Below are 18,738 nucleotides of genomic sequence, written 5' to 3'. Positions count from 1 at the left end.
AAGCTGGCCTTGAACACTGCCAGGGATGGGGCAGCCACAGCTTCTCTGGGCAACCTGTGCCAGGGCCTCAGCACCCTCACAGGGAAGAACTTCTTCCCAAGATCTCATTTCAATCTCCCCTCTATCAGTTTAAATGCATCAGCCTTTCAGTTCACTTCCGTAAGCAGCATTTGCATCGTGCAGAATACACACTTTATTTATCAGAGATGCACAAATATTCAAAGGTTACAAAAAATTCAAGATAGTCAAATTACTTGTGGTAACAGCTGGTGACAGCCACAGCACAACATCATCTCTAGCGAATGTCGACTGCTCACTGCCCCGCTGGTTACTGGTGGAAAACCATTGCACAGAGCAGTGCCAGGGAACAACCGACAGCCATCAGGCGTCTTTCCACCCCCTGCGGCTGCTGCTGCATTTAATTCCAGGGATCACTTTATTTCCACTCACAGCAACTGGAATCAGGAGCTTCCTGTACTCCAGAGGGAGGTGACGCTCAATCAGCACGTGCAGAGGCATCTCGTCTGTCACCAGCCTTTGTCTTGGTTCAGAAAGAGGAGAGCAGACAAAACAGTCATTAATGAAAAGTGCTTCTAATCAGTTTATAAACTTTCTTGCAGTGGCCATTTTGCATTTCACAGCTGAAATGCTGGGGCTGCCTGTGACAGATACAGGCTCCTACTTGAAGGGACTTCCCAAGGCAATGTTCCAGGTCCTGTGCACAGTACACAGCCCAGGCTCGTCTGCACACACAGGGACACAGCAGGTAACTGCAGCAGCTCCCACAGAGCTACATGTTCACCGTGGTGAGGGCCAGCACATGGACCTATACCTATGCCAGGGCCTCACCACCCTCATTGGGAAGAGCTTCTTCCTAAGATCTCATCTCTATCTCCCCTCTGTCAGGTTAAAGCCATTCCTCCTTGTCCTGTCCCTACAGACCCTTGTCAAAAGCCCCTAGACATCTACAAAAAGGTAAAATAATATGTGTTCAGAACCCTCAACCCTAGCCAACAAAACCAAATTTCTCAGCCTGTTCATACTAACATCAGCACCTGCCTGTCAGGTGGGAAAATGAAAATCTCCAGATCAGGACAGCAACAGGTGATTATTTCTAGGCAACAGCCCCAGCTCCATCACACAGGCCTGTCCAAAGCCAATGACCTCAACCAAGCATGCTCTGCACAATCCCTCAGATGCCTTTACCATCCCATCTGAAACCCTCCCAGTGGAGCCAAGGAATAACAACCTGAAGTGATGACTTGAAATGAGTGATGACTGTTTAGGCCACACTGAATTGAAGAGGGCTCCCAAGCCAAGAGCACATCCCTGTGCATGAGATGGGGCAGCTGAGGGAGCCCCCAGAGAAGAGCAGCAGTGAAAAGGCTCTGAGAACCATCCTTCCTGCTGGCCAGGGAGCACCACCCAGGGAGCACCACTGCCAGGGGAGGCGAGTCGTAGCCTGCCTGGCCAGAGGCTCCTTCTCCTGTTCTACAGAGGACCTGCCAGGCTGAACCCCAAGTACCAGCAGTTGCAGCAGCAGGGAGAGTGGGGTGTTGTTTGGAAGAATCAAACCAGAGATCAGGACATGTGGAAACGCTCACATTGTTTCCATTGCCAAGTGCTTATAGCAGAGGTTGCTCAGGGATGCAAATGACACAGCCCAACCTCACGCTTGCTGTTACTCTGCTTTTATGACTGACGCTACCTATTTTGCAGCTATGACTGCTTTACCCTTGCATACATCCCCCTCCTCTTGCTACTAGTTTCTCAGATGACTTCTTGTGTTCCCAACCCCTCACTACTTCCTCTTTCCCCTCCACCACTGTCATCGTGGAATATAAAAACCCAAGTCCACCAGTTCCCACCTGGGACAGAAGGCCAAGTGGCATTGTGCAGAGTAAATCACACGATACCACACTTACTGCTGAAATACTTAACTGCTAGTGCACACCCTGGCAATAACTGGTTTCCTGGGCTATAAAAGCACTACCAAAGTCTAATACAGATTAACAACAACCCTCCCGTTACCTTCTCATGAGGACTTCCATGTCAGACACCTCTATTGTCTTCCTCCCGGCATGGCTGGCGAAAGCTACCAGATCATTGCAGAGCTGCTTGAAGTATTTCTCAGTACTGAAGGAGGATTGAGGAGGGAAATGAAGTCAGGCTCTGGAGTGTGTGAGCACCAGCTACTGTAGGGCAAGCTGCACCAGAGCTGCTCACTGTGCAGGTCACAGCCTGCCATGGAAAACTGTGGGAGAAGAAACTCTCCAGGCCACAAAGAAAGTCTGGCTTCTCAGCCTCAGTGCCCTGGAACTTTACAGCCAAGACAGCTGCGAATGAGCTGCATGACTGCAGCCAGAACCCTTCCCAAACTGCCCACATGTGCAAGAACAGATGCTAACCCCAAGGGAAAACCAGCACTGAGGATCAGACTGTTGGCTCTTGAGGTGATGCTGTTCAAACAACCCACAGGTCTTACTCATGAAGGTAAAATGGTCCATGAATTGAAGAAGCTGAGAAACGGAGATACCAAAGTAACAGCACACAAGTGGGACACCTTCACCTTGCCCAGCACAAGGACAGTTCTCCAGAGCCGCCCCAAGACCAACATCACCTGCCACATTTCTGCCCTCCTTTTGATCAGAGCTCCTGTGTCTGTCCCCATCTGAAGAGGGAGGGCTCTCTGCTTGCCAGCAGCCCTCCTGATGGGTTTGTTATTTCAGGAGAGAACAAGAAGGAAAAAAGAAAAAAAAAAAAACATAAGGACTAAAACAAGTGAGAATGCAAGCAGTTTGTTGCCACTTACCATTTTTCAACAATTTTGAACGATTCTCTGGCCACTGGCGTTTTCGCACAGTGCTTAAACACGCTCTTTATCAAACTGCTTGGTATTTTAGGCTCAGATGGTTTTCTCTGTGAGTGCTTTGGAAATGGCTTTGCCCGCTGTGGCTGCAGAGGAGGCCTTTGAGGCAAACTGAAAATGCACACATCAAATGAACAAACACAGGGTAGAGGCAGAGAACACAGTGCTGAGTTTGGGCAAACCTTATGCCGAATTGGAAGGGCTAAGAACTACCTTAAGCTCTTAATTCTTTCTCCCTCACAATTCTTTAAATCCCTCATGCCCATGAAGTTCACTTTGTGAACAGTTCACATAGCATCATGACTTTGGGAGAAGCAATCCAGCTTGAATTTCCCAAGATAAGCATGTCAGCATGAAAGATAGTTGGCAAACCAGAGTTCTCTTCAGTACACCAACGCAGTTTTCACCACATCCCTGAGTATTCACCCTGCAGGAGTGCACAAAGTCTGAGGCATCCACAAGTCACCTCTATTCCACTCTCCTAAGTTACAACACAGTTCTACTTCAGAAGAGTATCAAGGACTCCTTTTTCTATTTTTTAATTAGATTTTACTATTCATGATTAGAGCAATCATCCAGCAACTCTGGAAGCATCATTTATTTCTGTTCACAGCAGGAAAGGTCAGAAGAACTTGGTTTTACTGTTTACTGCTTCAATAAACAAAACCCTCAAGTCATGGGCTAGAAAAGTTCCCCAGGCCCTGCTGTTAGCAGTTCTGATGACATTTGCTTGATAGATCTTCATTCAATTGCTAAAACAGTGGCTGAACTAGAGACTTTGGGACTCTTTACTCCCTGCTACAGCTGATAAAGCACAGAACAACCAACCCAACAGGGCTAAACTCCCTCCCCCTGCCACTCACACCTTCCAGAGACACTTTTACCAGGCCACCGCTGAAGGTTGCTCATACTTACTCGGGAGCAGCAGGTTTTGCAGGTGATAGAGTTAACAGTGGTGGCTTGTAGGCTGCAGCATTGACAAATGTGGGTGCCTTCATGAAATCCTCTGTGGACAAAAAGAACTTAAGGAACTGGACTCTACTTTCAGAGCTTCTCAGCAGGCAGTGTTGTAGCAGCAGACAGAAGCCCAGCCAGCTTTCCACACATCAGCTCTGGTGCTACACTGCCTGTGCCCACGCTTTGGCTCCACTGCACCCTGAACCAGGATGGCTGCTTCCTGCTGCAATGCCACCCACCCCACCTGCTGCCAGACAGACTTCCCTTGTGTGCTGGATATGCACAGGGCCAGGCTGCAGGGGCTGTTGGCTGTGTGGACTGAGGCTGCTGAAGCTGCTACCTCTCTTCCCATAGAGAGCTTCAAAGTCCACAAGCCACCTCCTTGCCATCCTGCTAAATCAGTGGCAAATTCTTCTGAACACAGAGATGAGCAGAGCAACAAAAATCACATTACTGGAGCCAGTCTATGAGTATCACAGAATCCTAGGCTTGTTTGGGTTGGAAGGGACTGTAAAGCTCATCCAGTTCTAACCCCCATGCCACAGGCAGGGACACCTTGCACTACACCAGGTTGCTCCAAGGCTCTGTCCAACCCGGCCTTGAACACTACCAGGGATGGGGCATTCACAACTTCCTTTGGGCAGCCTGTTCTAGTCCCTCACCACTCTCACAGTAGAGAATTTCTTCCTTATATCCAACCTAAATCTCTCCCATATTCACAGACTTTTATAAATTCCCTCCAGCTAAGGCTCGGGTTACAGTCAATACTTCACCTCTTCTTTGTTACTACCCCCATCAGTTTCCTCTAAGTCTAATCTGCATCCTCTAACTTCGCTCTTGAACTTCTTCACAAGTGAGAGGAGGAAAGAAAATAAGATTAACGGAACTAAAACACTAAGCAGCTTCCAGTCTACAACAGGAGTTGCCATGGAGGGCTTCTTGCTTCCAGTTTCCCTCCCAAGCTGAATTCAGCTCAAGAATCTAGTGTATCTGGTAATGGTGCCAACTTCACAACCCTCTCTTGAGACCTAGGACACCTACCCTGTTATAGAAGACAAGTTCAGCTACTAGAGGCCTCAGGTACTACTGATGGTTAAATCACACAACTCAAAGGGTCAGAAGTCTCCAAGAGAAAGCAGGACTGGGTGAACTACCCTGCTTCCCTGCATTAGCTTCTTCTGAAGAAATACCATGCACTGGAGGGATAGGGAGCAGGATACAGAGGAAGAGATTAGATACAATGAGGTTTCCACGGTAAGTTTGATGACACAAGTACATAATACTTCATCTTTTCTTCCTTTCCTTGTCCAGTGAGACCTGTAAGATCATCGAATCATAGAATGGTTTGGGTTGGAAAGGACCTTAAGATCATCTAGTTCCAACCCCCTGCCATGGGCAGAAATGCCTCACACTGGACCATGTCACTCAAGGCCCTGTCCAACCTGGCCTTGAGGACTGCCAGGGATGGAGCGTTCACTACTTCTCTGGGCAACCCATTCCAGTGTCCTACCACCCTCACAGTAAAGAACTTCTTCCTTGTATCTAACCTGAACTTCCCCTGTTTAAGTTTAAACCCATCACCCCTTGTCCTACTGCTACAGTCCCTGATGAAGAGTCCCTCTACAACATCCTTGTAGGCCCCCTTCAGATGCTAGAAGGCTGCTTTGAGGTGTCCACACAGCCTTCTCTTCTCCAGGCTGAACAGGCCCAGCTTTCTCAGCCTGTCTTCACACAGGAGGTGCTCCAGCCCCTGATCATCCTTGTGGCCTTCTCTGGGCTTGCTCCAACAGCTCCATATCCTTCTCATGTTTAGGACACCAGAACTGCACACAGTACTCTAAGCGGGGTCTTGTGAGAGCAGAGTAAGGGGGCAGCATCACCTCCCTCAACCTGCTGGTCATGCTGCTGGGGATACAGCCCAGTATATGAGTGGTTTCTGAGCTCAAGCCCACACTGAAGCTGGCTCATGTTCAGTTTCTCGTTGACCAACACCCCCAAGTCCTTCTCCTCAGGCTGCTCTGAATCACTTACTTCTCTGCCCAACCTGTAGCTGTGCCTGGGATTGCCCTTGTACTTTGCTTGGTTGAACTTCATAAGGTTGGCACTGGCCACCTCTCCAGCATGTCCAGGTCCCTCTGGATGCCATCCCTTCCCTCCAGTGTGTCGACTGCACCATACAATTTAGTGTCATCAGCAAACTTGCTGAGGGTGTTCAATCCTACTGTCCATGTCGCTGACAAAGATGTTACACAGGAAGAGATGCTACTTTTTTTGTTCCAGCCTACCAGCAGCGGTCTCTTCATTGAGACCTTTCCATCTCTTCATATAGCTGTGTTAAAGACAACCATACTGACACACTGTTGTAGACACCCTAAAAACCCTTACAGCTTTCCTTGTGGCAGAAGTGTACCAGCAAAACCGTCATCTTTGTGCCTTCCACACTGCACAAACACATACAAGCCTGATCTCATTACAGCTGAATTTCCCCACAATGCCTCAAATCATGGTAATGGGATTCTTTTAGGATGTCTTTAGTTCAGTTTTTTATGCCAGGGTGTATACTGCACATCGAAAGACTTTAAGACCACTGCCAAAACAAGCACAAAACACACTCTGGCCAGTCTTAAAACGTGGCCTTGATCAAAGAGAACTAAGTCTGATGTATGAGTTCTTCCAAAGGGCATAAGCACTCTTGGGACAACAGAGCAGACTGATGCAGCGTCTGAAGGACTGTTTAGGAATAGATTTTTCTTTCAGCTTTCTGGAAAACCAGCCTACTCTCCTGGTTAACTAGAAAGGAAATCTGTAACTACAAACAAAGGAAATCTGTAACTACATACAAAATATGGGGTTCTACATTAGGTTTCAAGTCTGGACTCACGAACAGCTATGGAAACAGCAGTTCCATGCTAAGACATTAAGAAATCAGTACAAAGTTAGGAGTCAGGAAAGAAGAAATAAAAGAGAGGATATCCCTATGTCATTTCTATAAAACCACTTCACAGTCGGTTTTGTCTATTTGTGCACTTCCATTACTTTCACCTCAAGAAGTCAAGATGATCTAGGTCCCTGAAGCACATGATGAACAGGTAACAATCTGGCCGTAGGACCAGAAGCCAACAGCTTCCCCTGGACTATCTGATGAACTAAAGAGTTAATAATGTTATTAACCTATGTTGTTCCTTTATCTAGCAAGAAATAACAGAAAAATATCTCCAACTGTCTCTGCTAATGCTGAAGGTACCACTTACCTTCATTCTCAGTGTCTTCAGCTTCATCCTCAGTAGGCTCTTCTTCCAGACTATCCAGTTCTACAAAAATAGGCTGGTCCTCTAATTCATCTGCTTGTTCAACAGCTTCCTTAAACGGCTCCATCCCGGAGTTTTCAGAGAAGGTAGGGTTAGAATGTTTACTCAGACTTTCACCTCCAATACTTCGGGCAATCTCACATCCTACATTTCCAAACAGGAAAGTACATCACTGAAACAAGTATCTCAGCCAAAATTTCAGAGCACTCATAAGAACAAAACTCAACTTTCCATTCCTGACAATACTGTCACCGATTATATTCCTGTCTTCAAGGATTAAGTGTCAGTACACTAAACTAGACAAGCTAAAGCACTGGAAACCCTCAGCTTTTCCCTCTGCTACATCTAGGTGTCAAACAAACAAACAAACAAAAAAAAATAGCAGTTGGTAATGTGGAGAAGCCCATGAGATTTAAGTGCAATTTATATCTGAGCTCCTTTGGAAATGAACTCCCTTTAATACGTACTTTTATCTCAAAGGAAGTCTTACCAAAGCCTTAATGCAGCATGTTGAACACAGAAGACCCAACAATTCAGGAAAAGTAAATTGGGAGATCCTGATTTGCCAACACACTCAGAAGGTCTCCAAATTTTATCAATCTCTGCCTGATTCTAGAACTTCCACTGGTAAATTTTGACTGATGATGCTTTCTGCAATTACACATTTCTAAACACTATTACCAATGCAATTTTGGTTTCTATTTGAGCAGAATGCAATCTTTCAGCTTAAAATGCCCAGATTAGTTTTATATTTTCCCAGTATTTAGCCCGGATTCCAGAATGCAAAGAGTTAACAAGCATCTCTCCCAGCAATAATGCTAATAATGCATTTTAAGACGTCTCTGGCATTAGAGATTCAGTATTAGAGGTTGTCCTCACTAGCTTTGGGAGAGCCTTGGTATTCAACGCCACCTTCTGCTATTCCCTCTTCTTCCAAATGGGCTGCTTCTGCAAAAGGAACAATGGAAAAGACTCAAAAAGGATCCTAAACTGGATCTTCATTACTTAATAGAGGGCAACCTTCAAGCTCTTGTCTTAAGAGAAAAAGATGTTGGTTAGTACTGGAGAAAGATAACAGCCAAGATGGCTTAAATAATTATGGTGAAGCATTAGAATGTACACAAACCAAAAGAGTGATTAGCCAGACGCATTACTTGACAGGAGGGAACTATTGATCTTTCCTGTGGGAGGATGAGCAGCACTATGGATCTATCAAAATATATGAACCTATATTCCATTTGCAGTCACTGTGAACAGAGCAAATACTGACAAGAAAACACATGAGCAAGTCACAGCCTCCTTTGAGAAAGCTTGTCTGGAAATGGTCACAGCATCAGTCTTTCTCTGATGAGACTTCAATTACATTATCTCCAGCATCTACTGCTCAATTAAGCCTGATTTCACTCTGCAAGTCACCTGAAAAACTTATTTTTAATCAGATTAAAGCACTGCATTCCCTTCCAACACTGAAAGCACTTCTTACCCTCTCTGAAATTCTCTTCCTATTCCACTCTGTTCACTGTCATAGCCATCTCTTCTTCTGTATCACTTACATACAGGACTTCAATTATATGGGACACAACGTCTCTGAAAGACTTGCTGAAAGATCTCTCAGGCTTTGAGTGACTGGGGACCACAAACATTTACTTGAACTTCAGGACGGCAAAGAGGAGGTCCGTCTATTAACAGCTAGAAATTGAGAGCATTAATGTGCCCCTAGTATCTTTTTAAACTTTCTTTTTGCTTTTCTGGTACCAATCAAGCAGACAGAGAAATACACATAAGAAAACACTCCTCCTTTACATGAAACAGCTGAGGGAATTCACACTGAATCTTAGGAAACAGTTGGAAAAGTCCTTGCAACTATTTTTCCAGTTCAAACTGTGGAGCAACACTGGCATCAGCTACCTTTGGTAAAATAGCAGAACTAGGTAACCATTCACTTTTGACCTTAATGCCTTACAACATCCAGCATCTTTCAGATACCCTCTTACCCTCCTCCTCTTCCTCTCATTTGATCCAGTCCCCTATTCCATGTCCTCCACGCCTACCTCCACATTATCTATGCATTTGTCCTAACAGTGCCTGCCACTGGACTTTTCAAAACAATCAGTTTTTTTCTATTGATCTCTTTTGTCCTTTCAACACAACTTTTCCCTCCAGCATGCCAGAGACAATCTTCCAGAAGCAGAGTATGGGGCAACAGTCCACCAGAAATTAATTTCTAAGGTTTCCAGGGCAAGCACTCTTCTCCTGGCTTGAACAGTACTGAATTCACCAACCATTTTTTAAATACCATGGCCCTTTTGATAAAGGATCATAAAAAACCCTAAATGAAATATCAGCTGTCCATGCTTCATGGAAAGCATAAGGAGCTTTGACTGACAGTGTAAAGCAGACGAGCCAGGCTCTTTTTCGTGGTGCTCAGTGCCAGAAGAAGAATGGGCACAGACTTGAACACAAGAGGCTCTATCTGAACACCAGGAAACACTTTTTCCCTGTGAGGGTGACTGAGTCCTGGGAGACCTGCTCTGGGTGGCCCTGCTGGAGCAGAGGGGTTGGAGAAGATGACCTCAAGATGTCCTTTCCTATCTCAACCATCCTGTGATTTCAGATATTACCTGCTAAGCCCCAAGTCCTAACCCATAGTACTCACTGCTAACCACCACTTCTTCTGAAACAGAGAGCTGCTCCACTGGGTTAGTCCACTGGGAATGATCTTGCTTATCTTCTGGTGGGTTTGCAGGCAGTTTTGGAGATACAGAAGGCATACTGTCACCATCCTCACGATCAAGGATTAAGTCCTGAGAATATCCTTGGGTCCTTCTCTTGCCTGTATCCACACTTGTCAGCATGGTTGTTTGAATCCCAGATGACATTTCTGAGTCCACAAGATACCTCTGTGCTATTTAGAAAGTTTTAAAACAAGTTTTATGTAAAAAAGTGTTTAAGGTCACAGGGAGACACATTTATTACCAGGACTTTATATATATAATATATATAATATGTATATATATTATATATATAATGACTACATAATGAAGTCATTATATAATGACTTCAATAATATAAAATTGAAGTCATTCAACCAAATTTTATTCATCCTCCACAGATCAAACATTGAAACAATATCACCACACTTCAGTGTCCCGAACTTTCTCCACTAAAGCATCTCCCCAGTACCCACAGTTACAAACATGATACCAAATGATTCCTGGTATAAATCGTCAAACTGGGTAAAGCACATACTTAAGCACATAGAGTCAAAGCAACTACAGATACAGATAGAGCCTCATTCTAATCTTGCTTCCCAAACTATACTGGATTTCTGTGAGCGTGCTAGTACCCTTTAAATCATAAAATACAGACCCACATTTCAGAAACTGCTTCTACAAGCCACCTTATAGAAGGCCCTCCCTCCCAAAACAGAAGGAAGAACGTGAAAGAAACCTTTTCTCCTCAGCATGTCCTGTTCCACTCTGTCTTCAAAAGCTTTTATGTCAACAGGTTTGTGATTCTTTGGCCTCCGGAGCAGGCCTCTCCTTTCAACAGTGTCTGGCTGCACCAAGGATCCAAGAGACATGCTAAGAGATCTGTCAAAAGAAAAGGAAAAAATAATTTTCAAAATTACATACTCCCTTTTACTCTGAGATACGTACATGGCACTACTAACAGTGAGACTTTTCACAAATCCCTTAGCTAGGAGAAATTTCCCCCCAAAACCTTGAAGATTACACACCAGCTAACTTCAAACAAACGGTTTAATTCCATGGTATCAAGTAACATCAGGATGTGTATCAGAGAGACCAGAAAACAGACTGTTTTACAGCCTCCTGCCTCAAGAGGGCTGCAACAACACATCTGACAAAAAGTTGAGGAATTTTAGAAGTTTTAAATAACAAAAAGGAAAAAAAGGGGAAAATAAACGTTTGAGAATAAAGCTGTCCTCTAGATGACAGCGAGCTGGTAGGAGGACTTCAGACCAAGTCTAGGAAGTTGCTTAGTATCAGTATTCACACCTAAGTACAGCTACCGACACACTGTAACTTTTTAAGACAGGAGCTAAGACAGCAACCTGCAAAGCATGGCAAGAGAAGTACCTCACTGTAAATGTTTTGCATCCTGAAGAAACTGGTCATGCTCAGCTGCCTTCCTTTCCTCTTTCTAGGCAGCCCAATGAAAAAGGGTTTCAGAGGATTCACAGACACATGTTGAAAGACAGGAAAGGCGGTGGTGCACTGCCATGACACAACTGACATGGAATAAGGGGTAGATACTGGCCTGGTTTCAGCTTGGATAGAGTTAAGTTTCTTCCAAGTAGCTGGTGCAGTGCTGCATTTCAGCTTTAGTACGAGAACAACGCTGACCACACCGAGGGTTTAGTTGTTGCTCAGTAGCATTTACCCCAATCAAGGACTTTTCAGTCTCTCATGCTCTGCCAGTGAGGAGGGGCACAGGAAACCAGAAGGGACACCTGACCCAAACTACCCAAAGGGGTATTCCATACCACAGAGCATCATACTCGGGAGAGAAACTGGGGCGAGTTGGCCGGGAGGCACTGTTTGCTGCTGGGGATTGGACAGCGGGTGGTGAGCAACTGTGCTGTGCATCACTTGAGGTTTGGGGGAGGGAGGGTTCATACCTTCCTCTCTCTTTCCCATTATTATTATTGTATTATTATATTTTACTTTTATTTCAATTATTCAACTGTTCTTATCTCAACCCATGGGTTTTTAGAATGCAGCCCTGTGCAATCACCTTGTGTAGGGCCACAGGCAAGGGCTGCAGTGAGAAAGGTGAATTAATTTGTTAATCATGGCTAGGATCATTAGCAAAGTACATGGGCAACACAGCAAAAGTAGCTCTGACTTGCTAAGAAGCTTTTAAAGCCCAGGGAAGTTGGACTAAAGATTGCATAGATGCAACTTACGTGATGAGACAATTAACAGGCAGAGATAATTAAATATTCTAAGGTATACTATGTACAGATTTATTTTTGGAAACATAAGAAGGAAAGGAAAGAAGTAGTGATCCTACTAAGTAAAAAGAGGAGCAATAGCAGCAGTAAGAGCTAGCCCAACCTGAGCATACTGGGCAGAACCAGTTTCTGAAAATCACAAGGTGTGCAGTGTGACACATTCACATGCCATCACTGTGGGGGGGAGGGGGATATGATTATGTTATTACTGACACAGGTCTTCATCATGTCTATACTGCTCTTCCCAACTACAGAGATGACAAATCAAGGCAGCTATAGTTAGGACAGCTAGGAGTAAAGACATTTTAGCTTAAACTCACCCAGCCATAGTGCTGTCCAGCGTTGATGGAGCTAGAAAACATTGGTGATGTGTTAGTTGAGAAAGCACAGCAGGTGAGAAGTTACCCTCTACACCACAGGCTACAGGAGCAACCCAATGGTCCTCTTTCTGTGTGCTACAATTCTCAGAAGTTTCATTTTAGAGAGAACAGAATTGAATGACGAGTTCACTTTACAAATTCCTGTCTGCATTTCAGAAGTGTGTATGAGAATTCTAATAAGCAGCTTCTGAAAGGGTCATAAAACAGTTATTTCAAAGAAAATGGAATATGGCACATGCCCTCACCCTCAGTATTATGAATCTTACTACATTAATAGCAAGATGCCAGGCTATGGCCTCAGTCACAGCCACCCTGCAGCAACAAAAAGCAAACATTAAAGCACCTGGAAGCATGAAAAGTAGATTGTGGGTGAAACTGCAACACAAACTTGTTCAACTCATGAATTCCCAAAAATCTGCAAAAAGCAGATCTGGAGAACAGTGACAAAATCACACTCATACTAGAAAACACTGCAGCATGCAGTGGTCTGCTTTTACAGAGCTGCCCACATTTCACCAGAACATGTTCAGACTGGGTACCAGGCTAAAGACAGACAAGTTGATTTTTTGACTACAGGTGAGTCAATGTGGGATTCAGCTCCAGATTAAAATATTCAAACACAGGTGTCTATGTTCCCATTACAGCCAAGCACCATTAATCAAATGTAGGTGTCTACTTTAAGGTAAGCTGAATCACCCTCCATACTGAACGTATCAGACCTTCTCTAAACTTCAGGAGGACTGCAGTTACCTCATGTACACACAGGTACAGAGCATCTGTAATTTGGCCCTGAGGTCTCTAATTTAGAGTTGAATCCCACCCCTGAATTCTACTCCAGTTGCTACTGCCATTAGGACATGTAAACTAAGGGGGGCGTGTTTTAACTGCCTCTGTTAAACTGCAACTAACATTAAAAATAGTATTTACCAAATTTTGCATATTTATATTCACATGGAAGACTCAGTCCAATATAAAACATTATTTCTTTTATGAGACTATAAGACATTTTTTTCCCCAAACAAGAACTTTATAATTTATTTGATGTAACTGTAGTGAAGTCTGCAGCTTGCTGTGTTTTCAAGTTTATGGAATTGAGGGGAAGACAGGGATTGCTTTCTCTGGAGATACTTCAAAACTCAAAGGCCACCCAGCTGAAAAAAGAGTCAAGAAGTTACAGTCAAGGCAGAGCTTGTAACTTTGCTCAAGTAGGCTTATTTTCAATTTGATGGGTGGGGTTCTCCCTTCACTGCTATGCCATTTGCACAAGATGCTGCAATCTTGCTTCCAAACACACAACTGCTCAGCTGAGAAGCTACTTAAGAACTAAACTGTAGCAGATGAAAATCCACTGACAGCTAATGCAGTGCTGCTGAGCAAGGTAATTTTTCGTTGTGGCCTTACCTTGGTTCTGGAGAAGTTGTTTGTTTACTGCTCTCTCAAATTCAGAAATGCTGAGTTTATTTCTCTCCTTACTCATACGGAATGCGAAGACAGCTCTCTCCTCAGGAACAAACTCTGGCAGCTGCATTTCCTCCCTGCCAACACAAACCAAGCCTTTAACAGACGATGACATCATCACTTAGCTACCCTAGAAAGGCCCCTGTAATGCCACTGAAAAGCAAATTAAAATGATTTGACCTTGCTGCAGCAGAATGAAGGAATTAAGCGATGATCAGCTCAGCAAATGCAGGAACATGTCATTCCCTCCTACTAAGTCAAAATAAATTTCACAAAGAGAATCAAAACTTGAGTGTCTATTCAAAACAGCAAGGTTCAGAAAAGTCAGACTAGAGTAAAAGCTTGGACTTTCAACAAGCTCCATAGCATTCTCCTCCTAACAGCCACAGGAGCAAATAGGCTTGGCAATCATTACAGTGTTAAGTCACAGAATCCCAGACTGGTTTGGGTTGGAAGAGACCTTAAAGCTCACCCATCGCCACCCCCTGGTCAGGGGCAGGGCCACCTTCCACTAGACCAGGTTGCTCCAAGCCCTGTCCAACCTGGCCTGGAACACTGCCAGGGATGGGGCAGCCACAGCTTCTCTGGGCAACCTGTGCCAGCACCTCACCGCCTTCAAAGGGAAGGGCTTCTTCCCAAGATCTCATCTCAGTCTCCCCTGTTTAAGTTTCAACCCATCACCCCTTGTTCTATCACTACAGTCACTGATGAAGAGTCCCTCTCCTGCATCCATAGAGGGATGAAATGAAAAAGCCATCATCATGAAACAGCAGTAGGTACAACAAAGCACGCTGGTACATGGAATGGACATGTCATATCCCAGCCAGGCACTGGGTCAGCATCAGGAAGTAAGTTTCTGTGTCATATTCCCCCTTCAGAGATTAGTTCCAAGAGTCCCCTCTCATGAAGGTCATATTCAGGCAGTGAGCTGCTGCCAGCACAGCACCTCGTGTCCTGAAGAACAAGAGCAGAGCATCCCTCCTGCAGCCAAGAGCCCACTCTCACCCGCACTCAGTACTGGGTGTTCTGTACCCTCTGCTGCAACACACGCGGCTTCAACACAGCAAGAATGGTAAGACCACCACCTTCACAAGTCTGTTCCCCTTACAAATCACATTCTCTACCACTCAGAAGCATAGCTAAGTTTCATTTCTTACAATGTAAGCCTAAAGTGTTAGAATTAACTGGCTTGTAACGGGGAACAGATGTGAAGCACTGGGGGAAAGATTGCTCTTTTTTTTTTTTTTTTTCATATTTCTCCTGGAATGCACTATTACAGCCAAGGAAAGCAGTGCCTGTCGAAATGCAAGAAAGCGCACATCAACTAAGGGAAGGTTGTGAGGAAGGATTTAAAACAAAAAGGCTACATCTATTTACATTCAAAAAGTAGCTAATGTACCGAATATACAACCCTGCAAGGATCCAGCTGGCTTGTCTTTCCAATTGAGAAAAGCTGAGGAGAAGCACATTCAAAGAGGTTCAAAAACTACAACAAACAAAATCAAGAAGGAACTAAAATAATATTGCTCATTGCTTTTGGAATGTAAGAAAAAAAAAAACCAAAATACAAATAAACAAGCTGCCACACAGAAAACTCAAGTGTTTCTTCCTCTATTAAAAAATCAGATAGAAGTTCACATGGTATTTTGCACGACCTTATTTAAGGCTGCTTGTGGTCAATTTAAAGAGTTTAGCTATAACGACAAAAGGAAATCACTTTATTTAGAACAGTGTGTTTTGCCGTAAGCAAAAATGGGAATCAGTGTTGTGACAAAACTGATTAAAGCAAATTAAGACTTATCACCACTACTGGCTTTCTTCTATTTCATAATGAAGTGGAAGTCAACAAACCATACTTCAGCCTCTCCAATTCAGCCAGGCCTATTAACTTAAAATATTAATGGAAGCTAATGACTAAAAGCACCTGAGCTTCAGGCAAACCTCAACTCCGAACTACCCTACAGGAAGGAAGATACCCTGAGCAGCCCAAAACAAGGACAACCAAGAAGCAGCAACACTGTATAAAGCTACAGCAGCCTGTGCTCTGAATACAAGACGTGGCAGTCACTCGTTGTGCCCCAGCACCACCAGCACACAGCCGGGAGCCTCAAGGAGATCTTCTACTGACTTCTACTTAAGTATGTCACAACCAACTGAGGAAAATACGTTCCCGCCAGGAGATTTCTGACCTTCAGACTTGACAGGCTGAGAGAGCTGGGCTTGCTCAGCATGGAGAAGAGATGGCTCTGGGGGGACAGTAGAGCAGCTTCCAGTGCCTAAAGGGGCTAAAAGAGACCTGGAGAGGAGCTTTAGAAAAGCGCCTGTAGGGACAGGACAAAGGGGAATGGCTTTAACTTGACAGAGGGGAGACTGAGATGAGATTTTGTGAAGAAGTTCTTCCCTGTGCCCAGAGAAGCTGTGGCTGCCCTGTCCCTGGCAGTGTTCAAGACCAGTTTGGACAGGGCTTGGAGCAACCTGGTCTGAACTGGGTGAGCTTTAATGTCCCTTCCAACCCAAACCAGTTTGGGATTCTATGATTCTCCTGACCAGCACTTCCACTGCAAAAAGATACTAGAAATCTGTATCTAAAAAGGGGGACTAAGCACAAGCCCACAGTATTTGCTACTCAGACTCTCAGTTCCAGTGATTCCTATGTGACTTTCAAAGCTGGAGAGGTATTTATGAAAATTCCACTGGAGGGAACGCAATTCTGATCATTGAAACAGAAGCAGAGAAATACTGCTCCCCAATCCCATCATAGGAACTGCAGCTATAGTGTAAAAAACTCAAAGTAAAATTGTTAACAATTACTTACATGCTGGAAGGCCTCCCAGTTGAGAGTTCTGCTTGAGCTTCTTCTGCTGCCGCTTCTGGTTCTTCATGTTTTGATATCTCAGGTACCACAGGTGAAGCTGGTGGAACTGCCAACAAACCAAAACATTTTTTTTCCCCCACAATTCAATCCAGCAAGAATGCCAAAATGCAGCAGAGTGACAAACCTATACTATATTCTGTAAGTTACATGTGTTAATTGGTTAAAATAAAGAACTAGTGAAAACTACTTGGGTTCTACTCAGAAGGATGGCTTCTACAGTGACAAAACCAGTAGAGTCCTACATGCTGGAGATTGTGATAGGGTGTGTCTCTGTGATTTACTCATGGTCCTATAGGTAAAGACAGCACAAAGATTACGTGCTTGGTCTCAGGACAATTACAGTAAGTGAAGAGGATTTTCAAGAATATGACTTCACCAGTGCAACACCTGGTCTTTGTGACAGAGCTGCATTGCCTGACCTCACTGAGCTGCCACTGAAGTGACTCCTCCCCACCCCCCCCCCGGGGGATGGGGAGGAAAACCTGAAGAATGTAAAGCCCACGGGTTGACGTAAGAACAGTTTAATAACTGAAGTATAATATTAAACTACTAATAATAGTAAGGGAAGTAACAAGGGGAAAGAATCTACAACTAAAAGAGAAAGGGTAAAAAAAAACAATAAATGCAAGTGATGTCCCACCCCCCCCCCGGGGGATGGGGAGGAAAACCTGAAGAATGTAAAGCCCACGGGTTGACGTAAGAACAGTTTAATAACTGAAGTATAATATTAAACTACTAATAATAGTAAGGGAAGTAACAAGGGGAAAGAATCTACAACTAAAAGAGAAAGGGTAAAAAAAAACAATAAATGCAAGTGATGTCCAATACAATTGCTCACCAGCTGCCAACTGATACCCAGCCCAACCTGAGCAGCAATCTGGGCCTTCTGGGTGACTCCCCCAGTTTCTATACTGGGCATGATGTGCTGTAGTATGGAATACCCTTTCGGCCAGTTTGGGGCAGGTGTCCTGTCTTTGTTCTCTCCCGGCTTCCTGTGCCCCTCCTCACCGGCAGAGCATGAGACTGAAAAGTCCTTCACTGGGGTAAGTGCTGCTGAGCAACAACTAAACCATTGGTGTGTTACCAACATTGTTCTCTGACTAAAGCCCAAACACAGCACTGCACCAGCTACTGGGGAGGAGAAAGGTAACTGTTACAGCTGAACCCAGGATGCACACACATCAGCCATACAATGGTCGGGATTTCTGTTCTATGTAACAGGGTAAGAACAGGCTACAGACGAACATCTGTTCTTAACTCCACCCAAATATTCTCCTTATCCTCTCTGCTTTCCTGAAAATAAAGGATACTTACAGATATGGATGATTTTCTTGATCAAAGTCCGTGGTGTGTCCTCAATAAGATCAGGGAACATCAGCGGCCTCGGCCTCACTGAAGTAGTTCTGCCCAAATTCTTCTTTCCTGGATCAGATTTGGTCTAAGGAGAGACATCAGACAACCACAACTCAGAAGTCCTATTTTCATGACTAAAGATGAGCCTTAGCATCAAGAGCTTCATCATCCTTCCTCGATCAACAATCTAAGCTAGGTAACACAAGACATCTTCCAATTTCCTAAACAAGCTAGGACAATGGAACACATTTGCTTTTTTAACAGTACTGGCACTTGGTTTTGGACAGGAGAGAATTCACAGTGATGCACCACCCTCATGGTGGACCAAGTCCTTGAGAGATTTGAGGGCACGGCCCACGGCCCCTCACTAGAACGCCCCAAAAAAAGGGAACAAAACACAACCATAACGGAGGTGTGAGGCTCTCAGGGCTCTGTCTACTCGGCAAGCGCGGAATTCATGGTCTTCGGCCCGTTTTACACGTTTAAACGGACAAGGAGCACACTGTGTTCCCCGGACCGGCCCCGAGGACCTCGCTCCTCGCTCAGACCGAACGCGAAGG

General features: G+C 44.6%; 1 protein-coding gene across 1 annotated transcript; it reads right to left on the bottom strand.

The window, feature by feature from the left end:
* Positions 1 to 381: 381 nt before the first annotated feature.
* CENPT (centromere protein T) lies at positions 382 to 18,263 on the bottom strand (the record flags this gene model as incomplete). Its single annotated transcript, XM_010022943.1, is given in 14 exon segments — positions 382 to 541; positions 2,032 to 2,136; positions 2,813 to 2,980; positions 3,785 to 3,875; positions 7,078 to 7,278; positions 8,014 to 8,082; positions 8,618 to 8,755; positions 8,758 to 8,823; positions 9,791 to 10,039; positions 10,585 to 10,727; positions 12,433 to 12,463; positions 13,894 to 14,027; positions 16,766 to 16,871; positions 18,140 to 18,263. Coding segments are annotated over 14 exon segments (1,785 nt in total), but the record flags the coding sequence as incomplete, so codon positions are not given.
* Between the last annotated feature and the right edge of the window lie 475 nt (positions 18,264 to 18,738).

Source organism: Nestor notabilis, unplaced genomic scaffold, assembly GCF_000696875.1.
Source record: "Nestor notabilis isolate BGI_N333 unplaced genomic scaffold, ASM69687v1 scaffold2071, whole genome shotgun sequence".
NCBI lineage: Eukaryota > Metazoa > Chordata > Aves > Psittaciformes > Psittacidae > Nestor > Nestor notabilis.
The sequence above is the reverse complement of the archived record's forward strand: the minus strand, read 5'-3'. Positions and strand labels throughout refer to the sequence as shown.